At 37.8% G+C, this 24,132-nt stretch overlaps 1 protein-coding gene across 1 annotated transcript in view; it reads right to left on the reverse strand.

The window, feature by feature from the left end:
- Nucleotides 1-289: 289 nt before the first annotated feature.
- The window catches only part of XRCC4 (X-ray repair cross complementing 4), a 192,905-nt gene continuing 169,062 nt past the window's right edge, over nt 290-24,132 (reverse strand). Inside the window, exon 8 of the mRNA XM_084801152.1 lies at nt 290-846. Within this exon, the coding sequence (XP_084657278.1) occupies nt 741-846 (106 nt within the window). The 3' untranslated portion in view covers nt 290-740. The remainder of the gene's footprint in view (nt 847-24,132) is intronic.

A 24,132-nucleotide genomic window follows, 5' to 3' on the forward strand; every position in this document is an offset into this window, starting at 1 on the left:
ACATTTATATTTATAAGAACTCATCTTTCTTTCTTTCTTCCTGGGGGTTTCATACATGTGTGCAACCACATATGATCAGTATGCTTCCTGTTTTTCCCTCCAATTCCTTCAACGTACTTTTCACTATATTCTCTTTCCATGTTTATGTCTATTTTTTTTATATAGCTCCAATTATTAGTGCTCCTAGGGCGTGCACGAGTATGAGGCCATCACCGGGACATGGGATGAATACCAGCAAGCACTTTACAGAGACAAGTTATTAGAATAAAGAAAACGTTGTTTCATAAAGTTCCTTTAAGAACACACATTTTATTAACTATCATATTTTCAGATTGCTTACACACAAGATAAAAAAATGTGTTGTATATGAGTCATCTCCTAAATTAAAATGTTCAAACATGCTGTTTAAAGTGCAATTTAAAAAGAATTGGACACATTTAAAAAAGATGTTTTTTTTTTCCTATTTCTAAACACTTCCAAGAGTCATTAGAAAGTTATAATAACAAAGAAACAAATATGACAAATGTGCCCTTTAAAACGAGACTCAGATTTAACCGACAACATATATGGTTGAGAAAAGTGTCATTCTGTCATCCAATCACGTTGTCACATACTTGTGTAATCCACTGGGTTCATATAGCTGCAAGACATAGTAACCATCGCTGCTAACTTGAAAGCCTGTCTTTTCATTAGAATTAACTGGATATAGAACATAGCTTGATGAATACCAAAGGTGATTCCTAATCAAAGAGCCCTTCTGGGCTGCTGTTTCTCAGGGTTTCGAGAGACATGTTTTCAGCAGAGGTGTTCTCATCTGTCATGGCTGGAGGCAGTGAAGAGGTAGGCCTAGAGTAAGAAAAAAATCAGAATAGTTACCTTTCAGGTTTTTTTTTTTTAATTTCTAATTTTTATTTTTTCCTTTCATTAAAAACTTTTTTTTAAAACATAATATATCCTGACTATTGTTTCCCCTCCCTCTGTTCTTCGAGTTCTTTCCCTCTTCCTCTTCCATCAAAATCCATCCTCTTACTGCATCTCATTAGAAAACAAACACACTTCTAAGGGATAATAATAAAATAATAGAAGATAAAACCAAAAGTAACACATGAGAATAGGACAAAACAAACAGAAGAAATAGTGCCCAAGAGAAGACACAAGAAACAGACCACTCATTCACATGCTCAGGACTCCTATAAGAACCCTAAGCTGGAAGCCATTTGCACGCACGCGCACGCGCACGCGCACACGCACACGCACACGCACACACACACACAAACACAGGATCTGTAGGGTAAAAGGCAAGAAAAATGAATGAACGAATAAAATTAAATAACAACAGCAAACAATCTGAACCTCCAAAGATGTAGATTTTGTTTTCTGTTGGCCAGTTACTGGCCATACCCATACCCATAAAAGTCATTTGTTTCTCCAATGAGACTCTATGGAGGAACTAAATTTTCATTACAAGTAGTTTTCAATTAGAAATACCTTCTGGCTTAGGGACAAGGCATGTGTCCACTATTCCCGTCAGCTACAGGACCCCATCAGTCGCAGACCCATGTAGGTCCTGTGCATGCTACCTCAGTCTCTATGAGTTCACATGAGCACACATAATGTTGAGTTAGATGACCTTGTTTCCTTAGTGTCTTACATATCCTCTGGCTCTTACATTCTTGCCAATTCCTCTTTTGCAGGGTTGAACTCGGAGGAGAGGCATTTGATGGAAAGTTCTTGTTTAAGGTTGAAGGATCTGAGTTATCTCACTTTTTGCATATTTTTTTGCTAGGTCTCTCCATTTGTTTTACCCATTAATAGACATGTTCTTTCTCTGTTACTGTACCCTCTGACCCTATAAGATTCCCCTAGAAGCCAGCTGATCAGTTGATTACCTGTGTATAGTTAATAATGACTCCATATCCATGGCAGATGCTGGTGAAATATACTGGTCCATATAATTTATTGCATCTACATATAATCACACAATAAGCTAAAGTCTATTCATATATACCAGTGCAGCTACTGTTTCCCTGGGTTTGACATGTATATGCAGGTACAGTTTTGATACCCAGGACAACAGCCTTGCTCTCTGGCATGATGAGAGCATTAAGCTCATAGATTACAGAACTCAGCCAAAAGTGAAGCTTCCAAACATCAATTTATGTCCTTGAATAAACACTGCCAGTGGTTTACCCTTGAGCCCATGAAAGCATTACTCAGTGTTAACAACCGAAGAGATTCAGGGGCAGATATTATTATAGCAAATCAATCTACTAATAGATGTATCTCCATAGCTCCAGCTTCAAAGCCATGGCAAGCACACTATAGCTGAAAGAGCACAAGGCTGAAGTTAGGACACATGTATGTAAATTAATGATGTGGCTTTAGGCAATCCAATGGGGGCTTTGGTTCTCTTACTTATAAAACTGAGGTGACACGCGCCTCAATAGTGACATGAAGAAGATTAAACTTGGTGATGCAAATGAAAGTGCTGGCAAATTCCCATAAGACATGAATATACTGTTATTATCGGTTGTTAAATATTGGATAAAATATTAAGAACCCCCCTCCTCAGTAGTAGCAGAATAAAGAAATAGCCAAAGAAAATCCAGAAATATCAGCTATGTATGATTATGTTAAAATCCATGCACTTACAGTTAGTTGTACAGATTGTTAAAAATGAATTCACCACCCAGTCCTCCTTGGCCTCTTGACTATGCACAATTAACCATGACCAGCTGCCTCTAATGTGGAGTATGTCAATCTTATTCCAAGTAAGCCAAGGGCAGACAACCTGACTATGCCAAGGTGCTAGGTGTTAATATGTTGTCAAGATGACAAGAAAAACCCTCGGGGAATTAATAGTAAATGCAGATTTAACTATCATAGCATGTAACCAAATATCTATAATGTACTTCAGAAGAGAAAAAAATAACACTGTATAAATAGCAGCTTATCATTACACACACACACACACACACACACACACACACACACACACACACACACACACACACAAACACTTTTCCCCTCTGGTCTAAGATGTCTTAGTTGCTTTTAATTTTCTTGACCAAATAGAGGATTGAGTTATGTCAACCATGAAATCAGACTTGGAAAAGCCACTGCAATACAGTTCACTGTTTAAGACATTGAACCCTCAGAAAATAGAGGTCTATCATTCTGTTTTAAAAATTCATCAGAAGACAAGACAGAAAGCAACACACTCCTGGTGTTAAACTTACTACTCCTGTCTGATGAAAGCTTGGTGCTTAAGAAACAGATTTGATACTTGTTAGGGAACTGAGCCATGGTGCTGTGAGGCCAACACCATGACAGGAATAATGCACTATCCTCAGGTTTTGTAGCCACAGTGAGTCAATAGAGAAAGTTCAGACCTGTCCACACCAAAGAAAAGTTAACATCATTCACAAGTGACAACTATTTCAACAACTTTTTGTAAACTGTTTAAGGCAGAAAGAACTAAAATAAATTTTTCCTGTTTTACATTTTTAATTTTTAAAAAGATGATATTTTCTTCATTTGTAATTTTGCAACATAATATCTTCCTTGTACAATATCTTTGAGGTATCTTTATATGGTAGAAAGTTTAGATGTAAACCCTTCATTTATTTAATTTGGATGGGCTAACCATTAGCCCACTGGTATGTAGCCGAGTTCATTACATTTTTCTTTGCCCTTAGGCCTGGCATTGTGGCACACACCCTCAATTCCACAATTTAGGAGGCAGAGATAAGCAAATCGCTATGAGTTTGAGGCCAGCAAGATCTACCTAGCAACTTCCAAGTATTCCAGGGCTACACAGATGCAGACCCTGTCTTATAAAACAAAACAATAAAAAAACCAAAACCATTCCATTTAGTCAAAACTCCCTAAAAACCAAACTGACATTTTCAATAGCTATCATAAGCAACAGCTATATTAATCTCCTTACGCATATGTTAGCATCTTTATCACATTTTTTTTTTTTTTTGAGACAGGGTCTCTCTGTGTTAGCCTTGGCTGTCCTGGACTCGCTTTGTAGACCAGGCTGGCCTCGAACTCAGTGATTCACCTGCCTCTGCCTCCCGAGTGCTGGGATTAAAGGCGTGCGCCACCACGCCCGGCCTTTATCACATTTTTAATGGACATGCTGCTCAAAAAAAATTATGCTTAGAGGTGAAATCTGAAAACAAAGAACCCAGTGAACCTGCTTCTAATGTCTCAATAGAAAATGATATCAATAGATAATTTAAAAATTGAGAGTTCTTTTCTATGTAATTAAGTTATATCCATTAATGATGGCTCCAGTCCAGTCCTAAACTTCCTAAAAAGATTTTTCCATATTCAGATTGATTTATATTTCTTCATTTAGAGACCTGACATTTTCAGCCTACATTCTAATATGTGTTTGTATTCATTCAATCAATATTTAATGTGTATGCACTATGAGCAGCTCATTGTGGTAAGGAAGAATAACAGAACACGCCACAAAAAAAATGCATACTATTCCATGGCTCCATCTAACGGTCCAAATCAAAACTAAGCAATACTTAGCTTTGAATGTGGTGTGTGTGTGTGTGTGTGTGTGTGTGTGTGTGTGTGTGTGTGTGAATATGTGGTGTACACACGTGTGCATACTTTATCCATCTGTCTGTCTATCTATCTATCTATGTATCTATCCATCTATCTATCTATCTATCATCTGTATAAACTGTGCATTCTTATTCTATTTTGGCTCCTCTGAGAGAGTCTTCTCAGATTTCTAGACCTTATAGCTTTGGCTATTGTGACGATGTTCATAGACAAGACCAGGAGCAGTAGTGCAAGGCACAGAGAACTTAGTTCAGATGAGGAGAGCTGAGGCACCAGCAGGACATGTACTTGCTGGCAGGGGGTGGTGGGGTAGTGTTCTTCGAACAGAGATCAGGGAAGGCATCTTCGGTAGACGGCAGATGTGGTTGTCAGTGCCTTCCAATTGGTGCCTAGAGCAAAGGCAGAAGGTGGAGAAATACCCAGCAAAGAGCCTATCAAATAAAACAATGTATTGATAGGGACAACTGAGGTTTAACCTGCAGAGACAGAGAGATGAACCAAAGGAGACAGAGGGGTGACTCAAGACAGCAGTTGGGGCTATTGCTACTTGAGCCAAATTCTGGCTCTCACTGAAATGTTGACTGCTAAAGCTGACACTTTAGGTCAATTATTTCACCCATTATTAATTATTTGGTGCTGAGAAGAATAATCTGCAAGGATACTTCCTTGCTTATGATTTATCATAGATAAGATCATTTATCCTACAGAAAGCAGGCAATGTTTTCCCCAGGCAGGAAGCAGTATCAAACTCCCAGGTTGCGGTTCTCACACACTAAACTGCTGAGCCATCACCCCGTCATCTCAGCAGGGCAGCTGGAAGGAACTGTTCTGCTTATGTTTACAAAAAGAAAGCCCATACAGTTAAGCTCTGTTTTACTCTCTTTCTCCCCCCTGGGATTTGAGTCCAGTGGTACATGAGCATCTGCCTGCAAGTGCATGCACAGCTCACACAGATACATAAAGTGAACACTTAAAAAGCCACATATTGTGAAAGAATTGCTGGGGCAGGTCAGTAATCTTAGAACGGAGGAGACAGAGGGAGTAGGGTTAAATGTTTGAGGTGAGCTTGGGCTATCTTGTAGGTATATATCGAGTCTTAAAAGCAAAACAAAATAGAAGCCAAATATCTAATGGTGTAATTTTAGGATGCATCAACTCAATTTTTCATGAGAAAGACTAAACAAAAGTCCCACAGAAAACAAAGGAAACCCTCCACAAAACAACAACAAAATTGAACCAAAATATAAGGTACCCACTGAGATTAAGCAACCAGAGATCATTAAACCAACTTCAGCAGAGATCCATCCATATATTTTTAAAGACAGTTTATGAATTATCAAACTCAACTATATCACTGTCATTTAAACAAAATATTTAAATAATGAACATAGAAATTTGATATCACCTAGTTACCACTTTATTTTCAAACTAGAAATTAGCACTTTGGAATACATCAGATTTTAGGATGGGAAAAGAAGGTGACCAATTTCTAGCTGACCTTATAAAAACCAAGGCTTCTCCTAAACAAATTAACAGACCGAAGCCACCACAGTAAAAGCAGAGGCTCACACTGTCTGGAATTCACGGGTCTAGACATCATTTCATTGGCCTGAGAAAGTGAAAGTGGAGAGGCAGACTCTCTTAGCAACCACCATGGCAAGCAAAGAAGACTCGTTAGTTGTTTTCAATTAAACTCATAAATATCTTCTAATACGCATGGCCCTGCTGTTGAAAGATGAGCAAGAAGTACACAGAAATGGCCCTGGAAACATATGATGTTGAACAAAACAAGAAAAGGACAACAAAAGTAGCTATGCTTAACCCTATAGTACCCTCAATGACTTATAAACGTTCTAAAGCTGAACTCTAAAAATGTCCTGTAAAACTATCTACAGTGGATTTGAAAATAAGACTACTGGGGACCAATGAACTGCTCAGCAGGTAAAAGCGGTTGCCACAAGAGGCTGAGGACCTGAGTTGGATCCCTGGAATCCACTGTATAGGTAACTGGAGAGAACCAACTCCACAAAGTCGTTCTTTGAGTATAATTCATTTTTAAAACCAAACCATTGGATAGACACACCCATAACCCGCATGGATGGAAGCATTGAAACAGAAATTTTGTAAAAGGAAATTGAAATTGTTTTCACCTGATAAACTTATTTGGGTAAGAAATATTGTTCAGGGTGACCAGTCAGGTAATCAGCAGACTAGCTCACACATGCTTTACAAACCAGCCTCGAATACCTTCGTTGGTGTAGTTACTGGTTTGTACTGACACAGGAGATGTTTGCTGTTGCTGCCCAGTGCACTATACACGAAATCTTCTTGGGAAGGCTCTGCTTCATTGTACCTGGCACTATATCTTGCACACAAATGTTCCAGTGACGGCATGTATTAACAATGACAAATGACTACATGAATCAGGTGGACAGTGTCAAGGAGATGGCTTGCTGAAGTCAGACAGTCCACCCAGCACACAGCAGGGGATGTGGCAGTAAGCAGTCAGGCAGCAAGGCCAGGGTGTTAGGCTATGCTTTCTTCAGTCTAAGCAACAGTGCTTGTACTGCACCAGCTAATGGGGACTAGTAATTTCTGCATTTCCTCCAGGGGATGCTCCTGTTCCCAGGAGGGCAGCATGAATATGGATATGGTTTGTCTCAAAAGTCATCCTATGAGATAGTCTTTAAAAAGGAATGAGACCTGTGGTGTAAAGGTTTGGAATATATTTTCCTTCACTAGCTCCTCTAGTTATTTCATGGGAATCGTACATAACAGAAGCATAAAAATCCTTCTGCCATTAAATTTTTAAGTAAAATGAGAGCAAAGTACAGACTAATGTATATAGAAAACTAGATTATACACATGTGTATATACACAAATGTATGTGTGTGTAAGTTCACATACATATGTGTTCCTGTGTCTAGAAGAAAAATAATGGTGCTGCCTGGTTGTGCTCTTCTTTGGAGGTTCGGGTGGAGAAGAAACTGTTTTATACATTTCCATCGTGGTGAAATCTCTCCCACTTTCAAGGTGGGCCACAGTGTGCATCATTACAACACCACTGCTGCTGTTTTCGTTTTCTTTCACTTTTGCTCCCGATTCTACCACGTAGTGATGACACTGGACCCACCTGGGTAACCCAGTATTACATTTGCGCTATTATAAAGTCACCTTATTTGCACCCTCAATTCACCTGTAAACTGAGTGTTTGCTCCATGTGGTCAAGTGTGGGAAGCCATGCCAAATTCTGCCATGTCAGAAATCCTGTGCTTAGGTGCATGCTGTGTGTGACCTTCGAGTTGATGACCTTTGCCTCACGAGGTCTTGTGTTCTAGGCTATCCTTGTACTATTTACGTTTGAAAGAAGTAGGGAAGTCCCAACTTGGAACCACCCAGAGGATCAAGGAAGCTCTTAGAGGGAACTACTCAGAGAACTAGGAAGTTCTATTCAGGCTACTGTATTCTTGCCTGGGGGCTAGGGTGAGTGAGAGTAGAATAGATCCTATTGACTTGCTCTATATATATTCTTACTAGTAGGGCATTAAAGTGAATCTTGATCAGAAATTTCCTGACTTGATTTGTTATTTCTTGAGTCTCTGTACCCTAGTTTCAATCCCCACTCCCTCTTTCGGGTGAACCCTGATTCGATTTTTCCAGCAGGCCGGGACCTGACAGTCAAGCTGACTAGAGGAGGAGAAGCAAGAGCAGGTTATGGAAAGCCCAGAGCTAAAGAATGGAGCCAACTCTAGATGGTTGAAAACCATTTGCTAGATTCAAGCGAGATGACCCAAAAGATCATAAAAAAATACACTTGGGGTAGTTTCTAGAAATTAATGAAACCAGAATTATTGACCCAGGCTGGCCAGAGGTTTTCTTGTTTTATACTATGAGCTTACATAACTATTTTTCTAAGTAGTTTTGGGGCTTTTACATTTATATGTTTAAAGTTCACATTAGTGTTTTCAGTCCATTTTACTAGCATGTTTGCAAGGGACAAGTTGTGGTGAAATGAATGGTTGTTCAATCTTTGTGGCTGTGGTTTCAATGGGAAATGCTGGTAAATTTCTAGGCACACACATTCTCAGAAGCCAACCATTCCAAGACCCTAGAATATTGAATTTTCTCCTAATATAATTCATTATGTTATTATTCTTTATTATCATTAAATCTTTTGGAGTGTTAGTGTTATGTCTTCTAGTTGGCCACTGAAAAATAAGTCAACGATGAAACACAATCTTCACCACATTCTCTCCCATGTCAAGAGGGGATTACCAGCTCAGTCTGTCCATAATCAATTAAGAAACAGAAGCAATCAGAAAAAATTAAAATATTAAAGCAAGAAATATAACACTTCTTTGGAATTAGGAATTTTACATGCACATTTACCCCCATAAAAACTGAAGAGGCCATAAACACCCACGGAAAATATTCATCTGGGTTCTCTAGTCTGATCATAGTTTCCTTGAAATATGTATATAACTTCAAATTTCTCCCAAACTGTTATTCTATAGGAAAAAAAATGCTTAATTCCATTAAGTGACCTTCCAAAGTTCATTTTTTGTTTTTGTTTCCATAACAGAAGGATCATTATAAAAGAAAAAGAATGTTTGATTTTTCCCATCCTGCCACTGAACACTTCTCTAAAGGTGGGCAATTTGCAACTACAAAAAATGCCTTAAAGAACCATTTATAACAGCTATTTCTCTACAGCAGGAACTACGGCTTCTATGAGCAATTGTCTATATGTATAAGATGTAAAATTCAAGACATGCTTTTTTTTTTCTCCACAGTTTGTCTTACACACAAGATATATTTTTAAAAAGTGATATAACCCATGCAATGACTTCTTGACCTATGATGTAGATGAATTATTAGAAGGTAGTACTCATAAGAACTTAACAATAGTCAAGGCAAATGTCAGAATGCAGTTTTCATTTATTTCTTCCTTCTACATTTTAAAGTCTCAGGCATCATGCTAGCCCTTGATAGAAAAGATTAAGGCAAAGACTTACACCTTTGAAAAATCTTACCATTGAACTGAGCAATAGGATATTTACAAACTAATACATGCTGATGGTTACATAAATATGAATAATTGATTTGTGGAGTTTAAAGCTCATTTAAGCCTGTAATATACTGCTAGGGAAATATATTTTTTTTCCTAGGGAAGGCCCCTCTATATTTGAAGATAAATAAATACCACAAAATGCTATGTGAGTGATCTATAGGATAGCTATCAATGACCTCAGAAGAAATACTTTGCTGTTATTCATTCAAGTCAATTGTTATTCATAACAGCAATAAATTTCTTTTGTCACTTTAAGCAACGTTAAAACAAAATAGAGTTAACCAATATATCAGTCCACTGAATATTTATGGGGGATTTCTATGTGCATTTTAAATCTATTTTATTATAGTAACATATTGGTAGACTCTTCTTTCCAGACAAACTCAAAGCAAATATCTAACACTGGAGTGAGGGTTAATCAGCCATTTCTACCCCTGAATGTCTCTTCTGAGCACAGAATGCTATTGCTGTGTTCTTAGGACAGATGAGAACACAGTGGCTCTTGAGTCCCATCTAAAGCCACAGGGCTGACCTTCTCGTATCATGTCTGGCCTTCTTTATTTTCTGTTCAGTCATAAATACATCTTATGATTAAATAGTAATTCAATAGTTGGCATAAATAAATACTGTATTTCCTACCATTTTAAGAAGACAATAAGTTCAAACATAGAAATTCCAGATACAATCAGAGCCACATTTGTTTTTCTATTTGGTATTTAGTACTTCTTTTACAAAGACTTGGAAATTCAAAGAAGGAATTGATCATATTCTGTGCCTTTACCTATTGTCATTTTAATGGCATATCCCTTAAAAATTATAGATGTATCTATATAACGAAATTCTGTATAATACTTTCTCTTAATAATTTATTGACTACTTTTAAAATTTGGCAGATCTACATAGTCATTTTTAATAATGTCATAGTTATTCCTCAACATGAACTATCCTAAAAGTAAAATTGATTTTTTAAATTAATTTTTACTATTAGTATGTATGTAAAGTGTGTGTGTGTATGTGTGTGTGTATGTAAGTGCAGATGCATGTGCCACAACCCATGTGTGGGTAATATGACATCTCTTAGGGGACTGCTCTCTCCTTTTACCATGGGTTGTAAAAATTGAATGTGGGTCATCATGCTTGTACAAGAAGCTCTTAACACAAATGATTCATCTGATGGCCACAAAGTTATGTATTTCTGTTCAACAGTAAAAGAATACAAATAATTTAAATACTAATATAAATTAATATAAAAGCAACCATTTCAATGAACACTCTTGAATATACATTTTAGGCATATTTTTTCTATGGCAAAATATATTTCTAAGGAGAAAGGTTGGATGCAACTTTGTATTTCTAAAGTTCTAGGAATGCTACAGGGAAGTACAGGCTATGAGGATAGCATGTATGATTTTTTGCAACCTGGAAATTAAATTATTTTAATGCAGTTATATTTTGATATGGTATAATTATTACCATAGTAAGATGTGAGTTGCACAAAGCTTTAGTTAGTTAATGGGGACAACTACTAAACTAACCATGTAAGCCTGGAAATAAGGATTTATTTGGGGGACTGGAGATAGAACTTAGTAAAATACTGCACACTACTAATATAGAAGATGATTAAAAATTCTTTCAGCTTCTCTTTGAAGACTCTTGCTCTTTCCTCACCCTCTCCCTTTTAATTTAATCACTTTACAGCCAATCCCAGCCCCTTCCCTTCTCTCCTCCCTGTCCCTCCCTTACATGCCTCTCTCCCTATCCATCCTCTCTTTCTCAGAAAAGGGGAGGTCCCTAACAACCTACCCTAGCACCCTGAGTCATAGCTGGACTAAGCATATCCTCTCTGACTGAGGACAGACAAGACAACCTAGCTATTGGAAAGGGATCCAAAGCAGGCAACAGTCCCGACTCCTGTTATAAGGGGAGCCTCATAACGCCCATGCTGTTTATCTGCTACACATGTGTAGGGGGTCTAGCTCTGGCCCATGTAAGCTCTTTGGTTGGTGGTTCAGTCTCTGTGAGCTCCCATGGGTCTAGTTATTTGATACTGTAGGTCTTCTTGTGGTGTCTTTGACTCATCTATCTCCCTCTATCCTTCCTCCCACTCTTCCTCAAAACTCCCCAAGCTCATCCTATTGATTGTCTGTGGGTCTCTGTATCTGTTTCCACCAGCTGCTGGATGAAGCCTCTCAGAATACAATTATAGTAGGCTCCTGTCCTCATGTAAGCCAAGTATCACTAGTAGTGTCAGGGTTTGGCACTCCCGTGGGGTGGGTCTCAAGTTGGGCCAGTCACTGGTTTGCCATTTCCTCAATCTCTAACTGATATTTATCCCTACACTTTCTGTAGGCAAGAAGAATTTCGGGTCAAAGGTTTTATGGGTGGGCTGGTGTTGCCCTTCCCCCACTGGAAATCCCAGCTGGCTATAGGAGGTAGTGACTTTAGGATCCTGAACCCCCACTGCCAGGAGTATCAGGTAGAGTAACCCCCCATAGAGACCTGGGCGCCTCTCCTGTCTGAGAGATGCTCTCCCACTGATTTCTGTTTTCTTTCCCAGTCCTCCCCCTCCTACCTCCACATCCCCCTTCCCACACCTGACTCCCACCCTTGTTACCCTCCCAATCCCTCCCACTCAGTTTTCTCCCTCCATTTACTTCAGATGTCCTCCATTGGGCCCTCCTTTGCCTTTTGAGTCTGTGGACTGTAGCATAGTTATCCTGTACATTAGGGCTAATGTCCACTTATAAGGAAGTACATACCATGTGTATCTTTCTGGGTCTGGGTTACTTCACTCAGGAGGATCTTTTCTAGTTCCATCCATTTGCCTGCAAATTGCATGATGTCTTTGTTTTTAATAGCTGAATAGTATTCCATTGTGCAAATGTAGCACAGTTTCTCTATCTATTTTTCAGTTGAGAGATACTGGGTTGTTTTCAGTTTCTGGGTATTATGAATAAAGCTGCTGTGAACACAGTTTAACAAGTTTCCTTGTGATACGGTGGAGCGTCTTTTGGGTGTGTGCCCAGGAGTAACATAGCTGGTTTTCTGAGAAACCTCCAGATTGATTTCCAAAGTGGTTGTACAAATTTGCGTTCCCACCAGCAATGGAGGAGTGTTCCACTTTCTCCACATGATTGCCAGCATGTGCTGTCAGTTGAGTTTTTAAGCTTAGCCATTCTGGTGTAGGTATAAGATGGAATCTCAGAGTTTTGATTTGCATTTCCCTAATGACTAAGGATATTGAGCATTTCTTTAGGTGTCTCTAGGCCATTAGAGATTCTTCTGTTGAAAATTCTCTGTTTAGCTTAGTACCCCATTTTTAAACTGAGTCATTTGGTTTGGTAGTGTTTAATTTCTCGAATTCTTTATATATTTTGGATATTAGCCCTCTGTCAGGGTTGGTGATGATGTTTTTCTAATTGGTAGACTCCCATTTTGTCCAATTGACAGTGTTCTTTGCCTTGTAGAGACTTTTCAGTTTCATGAGGTCTCATTTATTAATAGTTTATCTTAGTGCCTAAGCTATCGGTGTTTTGTTCAGGAAGTTGTATCCTTGCCAATGAGTTCAAGCATTTCTCAAACTTTCTCTTCTAACAGATTTAGTGTATTCACTTTTATGTTGAGATGTTTGATCCACTTGGGCTTGAGTTTTGGACAGAGTGAGGAATATGGATCTATTCGAATTTTTCTACACGCATAAATCCAGTTAGACCAGCACCATTTTTGACATTGTTTGGTTTTGGCTTCTTTGTAAAAAATGAACTGTCCATAGTGTGTGAGTTTATTTCTGAGTCTTTGGTTAGATTCCATTGATCAACCTATCTGTTTTTATGCCTATACCATGTGGGTTTTTTTTTTTTTTAGTACTATTGTTCTGTAGTACAGCTCGAAATCAAGGATGGTGGTTCCAGAAGTTCTTTTATTGTATAGGACTATTTAGCAATCGTAGGTCTTTTATTTTTCCATATGAAATTGAAAATTGCTCTTTCCAGGTCTGTAAAAAACTGTGTTGGAATTTTGATGGGAATTGCACTGAACCTGTAAATTGCTCTTGGTAAGAGGGCCACTTTTACTATGTTAGTCATACCGGTCCATGAGCATGGGAGATTTTTGCTTCTCTTAGTATCTTCTTTACATTCTTCAAAGCCTTGAAGTTCTTGCTGTACAAGTATTTCACTTTCTTGTTTATAGTTACATCAAGATATTATATATATTTTTGTGACTATTGTGAAGGCCCACCCTGTCTTTTAAGTTGTAGTTAGAACAGCATTTTGCCTGATTAGGCTTCTACTGGCCTTTTAGAAGCCTTGAACTCACTATGTATCTGAGGATGACTTTGAACTTCTGACCTTCCTGCCTGCACTTCTTCAATGCTGGCATTACACCTGTGTACCACCATACTTGGTTTTGTGGTGCTAGCAATCAAGCGCAGGGCTTAGGGCACGCTACTAAGTTACCTACTTAGCCATAACCCCAGATACTTTTCACTCATTTTTTCTTAGAAAAATCAGAATAGTTCATGTTACTAGTGATAAACAGTGTTTCTTATCTATTATATGAAGGTAAACTGTCTTTCTTACAATGAAATAAATGGCTATTATTTGTTTTGAAATAGAGTTTTTAATAGCTTAAAGTCTACAAAGGTTCTTAGCTTAATATAGAGATGAACATGTGAGCTAAAAATAAATGTAACTTATTCTCTGTATTTATCATGGTGATATATAAGCTCAGCTATGTACAATGATCATTTCACATGGCTTAGACAATATGTATAATTGAAATAATAAATACAAAGGAAATAGTTTTTAACCTTTCTCTCCAGGTAAGTGACAAGACATTTTAGATGCCTGTGTACATCCTGAAACTTCTTTCCACACTTTTCCCCCCTTTGGTTGATTGATTTGGTTGTCTTATTTCATGCAATACTTAAATAATACGGAAGCTCAATGTAAAGTATTTACTATTTTTTATGCCAAGCTCCTTACATGAACAATAATGCTATGGTCTTACAGACCTGGTGGCACTCAGAGGAAGGACAGCAGGTCACCAAGAAGAGACTTGATACCCTATGAGCATATACAGGGGGAGGTAATCCCCCTCAGGAACAGTCATAGGGGAGGGGAATAAGGGGATAATGGGAGGGAGGGAAGAATGGGAGGATACAAGGGATGGGATAACCATTGAGATGTAACAAGAATAAATTAATAAAAAAATTTAATCCAGATGAAAATAAAACCATAGACACAATAGTAAGTAACGACGACCTCACGACCTAAAGAGCGGCCAAGGGAGCAGTTGACCGAAGGCCTTCCCGTTCCCCTCCCCTCTCAACCATGTTTCATTTCCCTGCTTTCCTCTATTCTTCAAGTTTCTTTCCTGTTACTACGGGTTTAAGTTCTACCTAAGAAATGTCAGCTAAAAACTCTCTATCCTTCACGTCCCTTAGCGCATGTACAATGTAGAATGTACCTGAATACACTGAACATGTCCTCATAACCAATATCACTAAGGGAACACTTAAAATTTTTTTAAGTTTAGTTTTCTCTCATACCCAGACTATAGTTTCCCCTTCCTCCTTTCTTCCCTCCCCCCACCCCCAATACTCCATTCCCCTTCAGAAAAGGAAGGATTTCCATGGATATCAACCAAATGAGGAATATCAAGTTACAATAAGGGCGGGCTCTTCCCTGTATATTAAGACTAGATAAAGTGACCCAGTAGGGAGGACAAGGGTCCTCAAGGCAGTGAAAAGCATCAAAATAGTGCCCACTCCCTGCCAGTCCTACAAAACCACTATGCTACCCAGCTAGAACATATATACAGAGGGCCTAGGTTAGACACATGCATGCCCCTGATTGTTGGCTCAGTCTCTGCGAGTCCTTATGAGTCCAGGTTAGTTGATTATTGAGTTTCCTTGTGGTTCCTTGACCCCCCCCACAAAATATTTTAGCATATAGTAAACTCATTTTACTAAGAGCAACACGGTTATGAAATATGAAATTCAATCTAGGACTATTTATATAGGTGCTTACAGCCAGATTATAAATGCTATTTTTAAAAGTCGTTAGCATCTCCATCTTGACTGACAAATACTTAGCAAACATCCAAGAGAGAATTATGCGTTACTGGACGTTGTCTGCATAATATAAAATTGACGTGGTCTCTGCCTTCTTTGAGCTTACAATCTAAAACAGATGTCATGCTATGAATGAATACCAAAAGATCAAGGTGCCTTCACTGCATCTGTTCAGTGACAGAAAAACGTTGCATGAAATGTTTACATTATATTTCAGTAACAGTGCAAGTTTTGTGTTGTGTGGTAGTGCATATATAAGAGTAAATTTTACATTAAAAAATTGCTAAGGTACAAATTGTATAAATGCAATGTTTTGTCTCTCTAAGAAACCAAGAATTCACATCTGTGCATCTAAGACTTTATAAGAATACAGTTGTCAATCAGCATAGAATAACCACTGTACACATGTGGACCAGATGTGTCCATGTAAAATAATCCAGAGTGTTTCCCAGATGAATCACTGAAAATGTAATTATACATCAGTCCTACTTTATTAGTAACAGGTCGACTTATGACAAAGCCATATGGTCCAGTCCACCCAGAAGTCACAGAAAATTTACAAGTGGCTACTTAGAGATGTTCAGGGAGCAACTCTGCTTGTGCTGGTTTGCTTTATTATATTTGTGACAAGGTAAGTGATGACTGTGTTTCCAATAAAATGTCTTTGAGATAGGCATGTGTTGCTGTCTCCTATTAGTAAAGGTTAAAGCAACAAAATTTACATTACATTACCTTGTCTTGAGCAAAATGAAAACATTTAGTGGCCACAAATTGCTCAGCTATATAATTACTGCCAGTTAAGGACAAATTCATTAATAACTTGGAAGATAAGTTTAGTATCAATTATTACAAATATTTTACTTCTGCATATGGTTTAAATGTTAAATATATATATATATGTATATATATATAAATCCATATATGTACATATGTATATTGCAGACACACAAATGCATATAAACTTTGTCATAAAATGCCCACACTTTATATTATCAGCCCTCATAGCATTAGGGGCCATACTGTGTTTCATAAACTCCTTTGCCTTTTTACATAAATGATTTGCTTCCTATATGTGTTAGAGCACCATGTGACAAATGAAAATATTTGTTTGTTTACTTAATGGAAGTTTTTAAAGAGTTCAATTCTGTTTCAAAGTGACTAAAAGCAGCACACCAAAATCTATTTTTAATGTTTTTAATTAAAATAGAATTCCGCTACTTATTACTCCCTTTCTTCCCTCCAGCCTCTCCCCTGACACCCCCTTTTTTATTATATTTGTTACACACACACACACACACACACACACACACACACACACACACACACACCTTGCTGTGTCTGTTTTTATTGTTTGTGAGTATAACATTTCAAGGTTGACCACTCTGTATTGAACAAAGACAGCAATGGGTTGTTAGAAGCCCAGCCTCAATCAATGGATACACACACATCAGAACTCCTGTATCAAATCTCACACATCTTGGAGAGGGGAGTTGGATATATAATTCCATCTTTAGCTGTGGAGCAATTAATGATTGTTAGGTTCTGTGAAAGGAAGGATGGTGGGCCAAGTATGCTCTAATGAGTGTCCACAAATCCAAAATTATTTTGCACGCCACAATTTATTGTTGAAGGATTAAATAAAAAAAATGAAAAGTAGGTGGCTATAGTAGGATATGGAAAGAGGGTGTTCTGGGAAGAGGTGGAGGACTGAATATGATTAGAACATACAGTACAACATTATCAACAAATGGAAAGTCAGTGAGACAGAGACAGACAGACAGACCCAAAGTGGGGGTAGAGATGGAGGGAGAGGGAGAGAGAGAGAGAGAGAAGAAGGGAAGAGAGAGAATTCTAATGGGAGAGCAGAGAAGATGACAGTGAATCTGCTCAATGTACAGTATATAATCACATGAAAATGTCCTTATGCAACACAATGTCATTGACAAGGGATACAACCATAAAACTTTAAAACACAAAGGATTCATTTGGGTAAATTAAGAACAAACTTAAAGTGAAATTAAATTAATTTTTAATTAAAAAAGAGAAAACCCTAATCATTCTTCAATATTTTCTATTATTTAAAATTGTTTTGTGCAATACTTGAAACAGGATACATATGACATGCAGTGGAATAATAAATCAAACTACTAAAATGTTTCCATTTAAATTGAAAACTCAGGTTAGCACTGGAGCGACATCCCATATATTTCTTGCAAATACATAGAGGTGTGAGCCTATCCATTTTTCTGTGTGCATGTGTGTGTGTGTGTTAAGCATTCCTGTACATTAAAATGAAAATTTTTCATATCTATTCCTAAATCTCTTCTGTAAATGCTTCTTTCCTTTTTGAGTATCATAAAAACAGAATTATAGAGAAATTTTAATCCAGCAACATGCCTGCTCTCATCACATCCAAAGACCTTCTAGGTCTGTGTAATCTGGCTGGAATACAGACACACCCTTAGTATACACCTTTAATTCCAAACAATGAAGGTAAAGTTCGTTTGTAGAAGGAAGCACCCATATTTGAAAGTTATGGCTAACTGAGGAACAGACAAAGTGATGAATCAGATAGATTTGGCACAATAGATTACTCCCAACTCACAAGAGAACGTGACTGAAAGCAGTGACTTAAGAGAGAACAGGGCAGAGAGAAAGTGAAATGATATGATTTTACTGGGAGAGTTTTACAGAGACAGGTTGAAGAGAAAACAAGTTAAGACACAGATGGAGACACAATGAGCCAGAGAATGAGAAGGAGCCAGAAGATTAGAACATATTGGTAGAGTTAGTTTGAGGCCAAGCAAAGCAATTCAGTTAGAAGCTGTGAGTAGCCAATTTGAATCAGTCAGCTTGGAGAGGTGTTTGAGTCAGAATAGCATAGTTGAACTAGCCAGTCAGTGTTCAGAAAAGAGCTAGAAAGAGTGAGCTTATTCAGTAGTAACTCAGAGGCTGAAACTTTCTAGTTCTAGATTAGACTGTACAGAGGCTAGAAGCTTCCAGGACTCAGCCTAGGTTAGCAGACAAAGGCAGTAAGCCTCTGAGATGACAGTCACGGCTGGTGAATAAAAGATACTTTTTACACAGAATGATACTATGGCTAGCATTCTGTAATTTGTTTATTTAACTCTTTATTAGTAAATATAAACCTCTCATTTCACTTAAGTGCAACGTTTCCTCATGTTGTAGCATGAATTTATATGTTACTTTAATTACATTTGTTATAACAATCTGACTATGAGAATTTTAGGTATAATTTTTTTGAAATGTATTACATCAGGATTTCCCTTTTATATCATAAATCATTGGGTCACACAGTACATGCTAATATTGAAATTTTTGTTATTTTTGTAAAATGATGTCAAGTCATTAGAATTAATTGGTTTTTAGCACCATTAGAGTTGGATAAAGGTTCCAGTTGTCCGACTCTTTACTAACACTTGGTGGTAAGAGAATCTGTGAAAATGTTTTTATTAATTCAATGTCATTATCTATAGATTCTTTTGGGTTTCCTATGAAGGCATGGTATCAACCATGACTAGTAAAATTTTTCTCCCAATCAGACTTCCATGTTTGATTTCTTTTTGTGTTCTATATGTACTAGCTAGGATCTCTAATACAATGCTGAAGGAATAACTGAAGGTGTCACTATATATAAACATTTCTATTTCATTTGCTTCTTTCTAGGACATACAAGAAAGTTCTTAGCAATCTGATCTCATAAAGAAATTTTATGAGCTGGGTGTGGTGGCACATTCCTTTAACCGCAGCACTCAGGGAGGCAGAGACAGATGGATCACTCTGAGTTCGAGGCCAGCCTCAGCTACAAAGTGAGTCCAGGACAGTCAAAGCTATATAGAGAAGCCCTCTCTTCAAACAAACAAACAAACGAACAAAACTCTTATGTACAACTGATGAGTGACATTAAACTTTCAATCATTAGTTTATTTTTTATGTAACTTTCTCTTGCCATAAATGTGGTGTATAATAACTCTTTTTCTTGTTTGAAATAAACCAACTTTGACATATGTTTTTCAGTTTTACTGAGATTTAGGCAACAATGAAAATTATATATATTTAAGGTACATAAATTTAAATTTTGATATATGTATATATTGTGAAATAAATACCACAAGTACACCAATCAACATACCTCTGGCATCACAGTTACTTTTTTTTTTTTTTGTGGTTACAACACTAATATCTACCCCATCTTATCAAATTTTGGCAGAAACATTTTAAAAGTATTTAATTTTAATTTATGTTTATGTGTATGTTTGTGTTTGAGTATATGAGCATATGTGCAGGTTACTATGGAGGCTGAAGAGAGTATTGGGCATTCTCACACTGGAACACAGAGCTTTTTGGGTGCTGGGACCTGAACTCTACCCTCTGCACAAAGAGAAAGCACTACTAACTTCTGAGCCATGTCTCCAACCTTGGAGTCAGCACTTTTAACTTAGTAAGAGCTGTAGAAAGAAAAGAATGAACACAAGGTTGTGCTAACATCCTGGATCTCTCATTTACTGATAAGATGATCAGAAAAACAAAGCAGAACTTTTATCCATCTGTGTCATATCTGAATTGAGGATACTGACATCACACTTTATAAAGTGTCTCCAAAGCTGAAGGTGAAACACAGCTGACACCTGCAAAGCACATGGCCCAGATCCTGCTCTGCATGCTCACAGCTATTAATGACTTTAACCCTTTCAGTCACACTACAAAGTAGCATTATTAGCAGTGTTATCATACTGCTACATTGTAGAAGATGGTGGCACTTCCTCAAGTTCATAAATTAGCAAGCAGAGGGGATAGCATTCGATCTTAGAAGTGGAATATTACTGTCAAATAATGTCAGGCTACAATTTATAGCATTAGTTCATCTAAATAATTTAAAACATTTACAATAGTACCTGGCACACAGCAAGGACACTGTAATAATTATGACTAGTAAATGCATAATATTAATGCATAAGTGAACTATGGCATGTTCTCATGAAGTTCTTGTTACAAAGAGCAATAAAATGCTGATATAATTTCCTATGGAACGATTTCAAAGGGACTATACTATGTGAAAAAGTCAGACTGAGGAGGAGTATATATTTATGACTTTATGTAACGTTTTGGAAAAGGCAGAAGCATGGTGGCAGAAACCAGGCCAGTGGTTGCCAGGGCGGGTGATCAGGGCAGGACTAACTGACGACAAATAGGCGTACGGAAAAGGTCTGTTGTGATGGACACTGCCCTGTCTGACTGTTAATGTTCCACAGCTAGTAAAACTGCCCAGCTAACTAGCACAGGATTTACTTCATATTTTTATTATATCTTAGCTAAACAAAGCAGACAAGAGCATTTTCAAACAGTTTGATATCTGTAATGAGCTTCTTCCTGAGTGACATGTAGATTTATGCCACCAATGGTTTTAAGATTCTGCTGGCTTAAAACAGTGTATGGTTTATTGTGAAGTATATGGTTTACTATGAAGTATATGCCCATGAAACAGCAGTAGGGGTTCCTTATCAACTCTCTGGAAAGGGGAGAGATGCAATTTAAAAGTGGAGGAGCTGGAATTACTGTCTAAATTATCAGGGACACTCAATATGCTTCTTTATGTTTTTAAATTACTTTTTATACTGTTTAAGGAACAGATAAGAAGCTGCCTTCTAGTTGCACAGACATCTAAAGAAAGGTAACCCCACAGAAATAAAAGGCCATGTTACATGGTCACAAAGCAAAATGTCATCTTCTACACCCATCAAAGCAGAACACCAAGAAAGGTGGCACTCAGAGGAAGGACAGCAGGTTACCAAGAAGAGACTTGATACCCTATGAACATATACAGGGGGAGGAGGTCCCTCTCAGGAACAGTCATAGGGGAGGGGAGTAAGGGGAAAATGGGAGGGAGGGAAGAATGGGAGGATACAAGGGATGGGATAACCATTGAGATGTAACAAGAATAAATTAATAAAGGAGAAAAAAAAGAAACACACCATATCGTCTTTCCAAATGAAAGAGTGGAAACTGTGATGACAATACAATAACAGATCCTTGTGACCTCCTCTATGGAGAATGTTCCATGTGAAATGCCTTGTTAGAAAAATCCTAGAAAGGAAGTCAATCTAATGTAAAGAAGATATAAAATAGAAGCTGAAGAGAACAGCTTAGAAGGAATAAAACAATCAAGCTGACTTTAGGCAAGGCTATAGCTCCTAAAACCACATTTCCACCAGACTCCTTGAATGAGGGGGATGCTGAGTGTGGGATGGAACAGAAAGAGGACATCAGCAAGCTAAGGAAGGAACCACTTGACATAGGAAAGCAGGTTAGTGGGGGATCACGGATCCCACCAGATCAGCCTCAGTGACAATCAATCTTACAAGCCTTCAGTGAATTATTATTATGCTACTTTTATGGAAGAAACTTTAAAAAAGTTTCAGATAGTAAGAATAAATATACCTACTCAATCAAAATCCTTATGCTCACCAGGACATGATGGTTCATCCCTGGAGTCACAGCACTTAAGAGCCTGAGGCAGGAGGATTGCAGTGAGTCTGCGGTAGGCATAAGTTACATAGTAAATTCCATTAAGCCCAGGTTACAGAGCAGACTTCGTCTTCAAAAATCAACATACCCTACACCACTAAGATGACTACCCCCAAATCAAAGAGGCCACGACCTCAGGTCTTCGGCTTAATCCCCAAACACATCCTAAGAAGAAAGAACGGCACCCACAGGAACAGTCCACTGGCCTCAATCAGCATAGGCAACTCAAGTCCTATTTGCCCCTCTAAATTAGAAAAAAATCTGTGTTTTCCATTTCCCAGGCATTAGCGTTTATAACTGCAGTAGTCAATCTCACGCACCCATGAAAGATACTGCGAGATTTATTTAAGAGCAGGAGTGCAAACCCAGGGCTTTGCACTTGCCGGGCAGGGTACGCTTCCTCTGACCAAAACCTCCGGCATCTCCAAAGAAACAAACACTACATAAATTTAACAGTTGCCTGAGTTAAAATGTTACTTCCGTAAATTTGACACTGGTATATTAACCGATTAAGCTGATATATTTAAGGATATTATTTATGATGTAGCTTAGTGGATATTGCAGAGTAAACAGTTTTAGAATGATACAAGTTTCTGGGCTTTTGGTGGTATGGAATGAATTAAGATAGAGACAATTTAACCCATTAAAATAGCCTATGGCACACTGTATGAAAGAACTTGGAAAACTAATGGAAATCTATTTATCTGTTTACATAAAAAGTAATATATAAAATACCTGGACATATAATTATAGATCTAAAGGTTAAAATGTATCTTGGGATAGTTTCCAGAATCTTCTTTTACAATAAAGTGAGAAGTAAAGAGTGTAAAACTATTTAAGTACATATTTCTATTAGCATACGTATTGTTCCTACAGGTGAGTATACTAGGAAGTCATAGGATTCTCACGAGTAGCAGTGACTATAAAATATTCAGTCCATTTTTCTACAAGCAGATATTAACATCCATGTTTTTCCTGCAGGAGAGTAAGTGAGAAACTAATTAATTAATTAATTAATTTATAGAAATAGCAAGTGCCATAGACTAGGAAAGAAAGGGGAGTGTCAAAGGGAAATAAGAGAGGGAATTTCTCACTCGGGCATTAGCAGAATTGCTATGCATATAATAAATAAAACATTTTAAGAGTTTTATCAATAAGGGAGTTCTCTTAGACAGTTCATAAAAGCAAGCAAGTAGGCAAACAGGAAATTGCCATCTGTCTACATGAATTATACTTGCCTTTGCAGTTCTGTGCTCATTTGCATTAATAGCCAACTTATTTAGCCTGTGATGGAAGCAATTATCCCTGCCAGCCCTCTGCCAGAATAAAACATGAAGGCAGGCCTCCCTGATGGGCTGAGTTTGCAAACCTGTGCGTAACTGGGATGTAGACACAGCTTACTTTACTAACGTTTGGGCTGTTAGGCAGGGAGGTCTGGGATGGACTTGCGTGCTCCAGGGCACTAAGGTTAGCTGGGCACTTTGAACAAGGCTTCAACAGGGCACCTGGGTATATATGGCTAAAACATCACCTTCAATGCTTACTTTCTAGTAGTTTGGGAAATGCTAGGAAGTATTTGGCTTCTTTCCCTACAAAACTGAAAAGCTGGAAAATGTCTAATGCTATGATGTGGGAATGAGCTTTGCAGAATTTATTGATTGGCTAACTCTGCTTCTTGGCTTGTGGTACAGAGTGAAGAATCAACAGCTGCCTTTTTGCTCTTTTGTTATCACTGGATGAGATCTAACTGTCCAGTATATAATTTGTCTTTTCCAGTTTTCACAGACAAATTGCTAAAGCCTTCGCATTAGAGTCTATCTTCACTTTTTTCATAGTGTTTTTTTTTCCT

Source organism: Acomys minous (assembly GCF_964271855.1).
Source record: "Acomys minous genome assembly, chromosome: 11".
Classification (NCBI taxonomy): Eukaryota; Metazoa; Chordata; class Mammalia; order Rodentia; family Muridae; genus Acomys; species Acomys minous.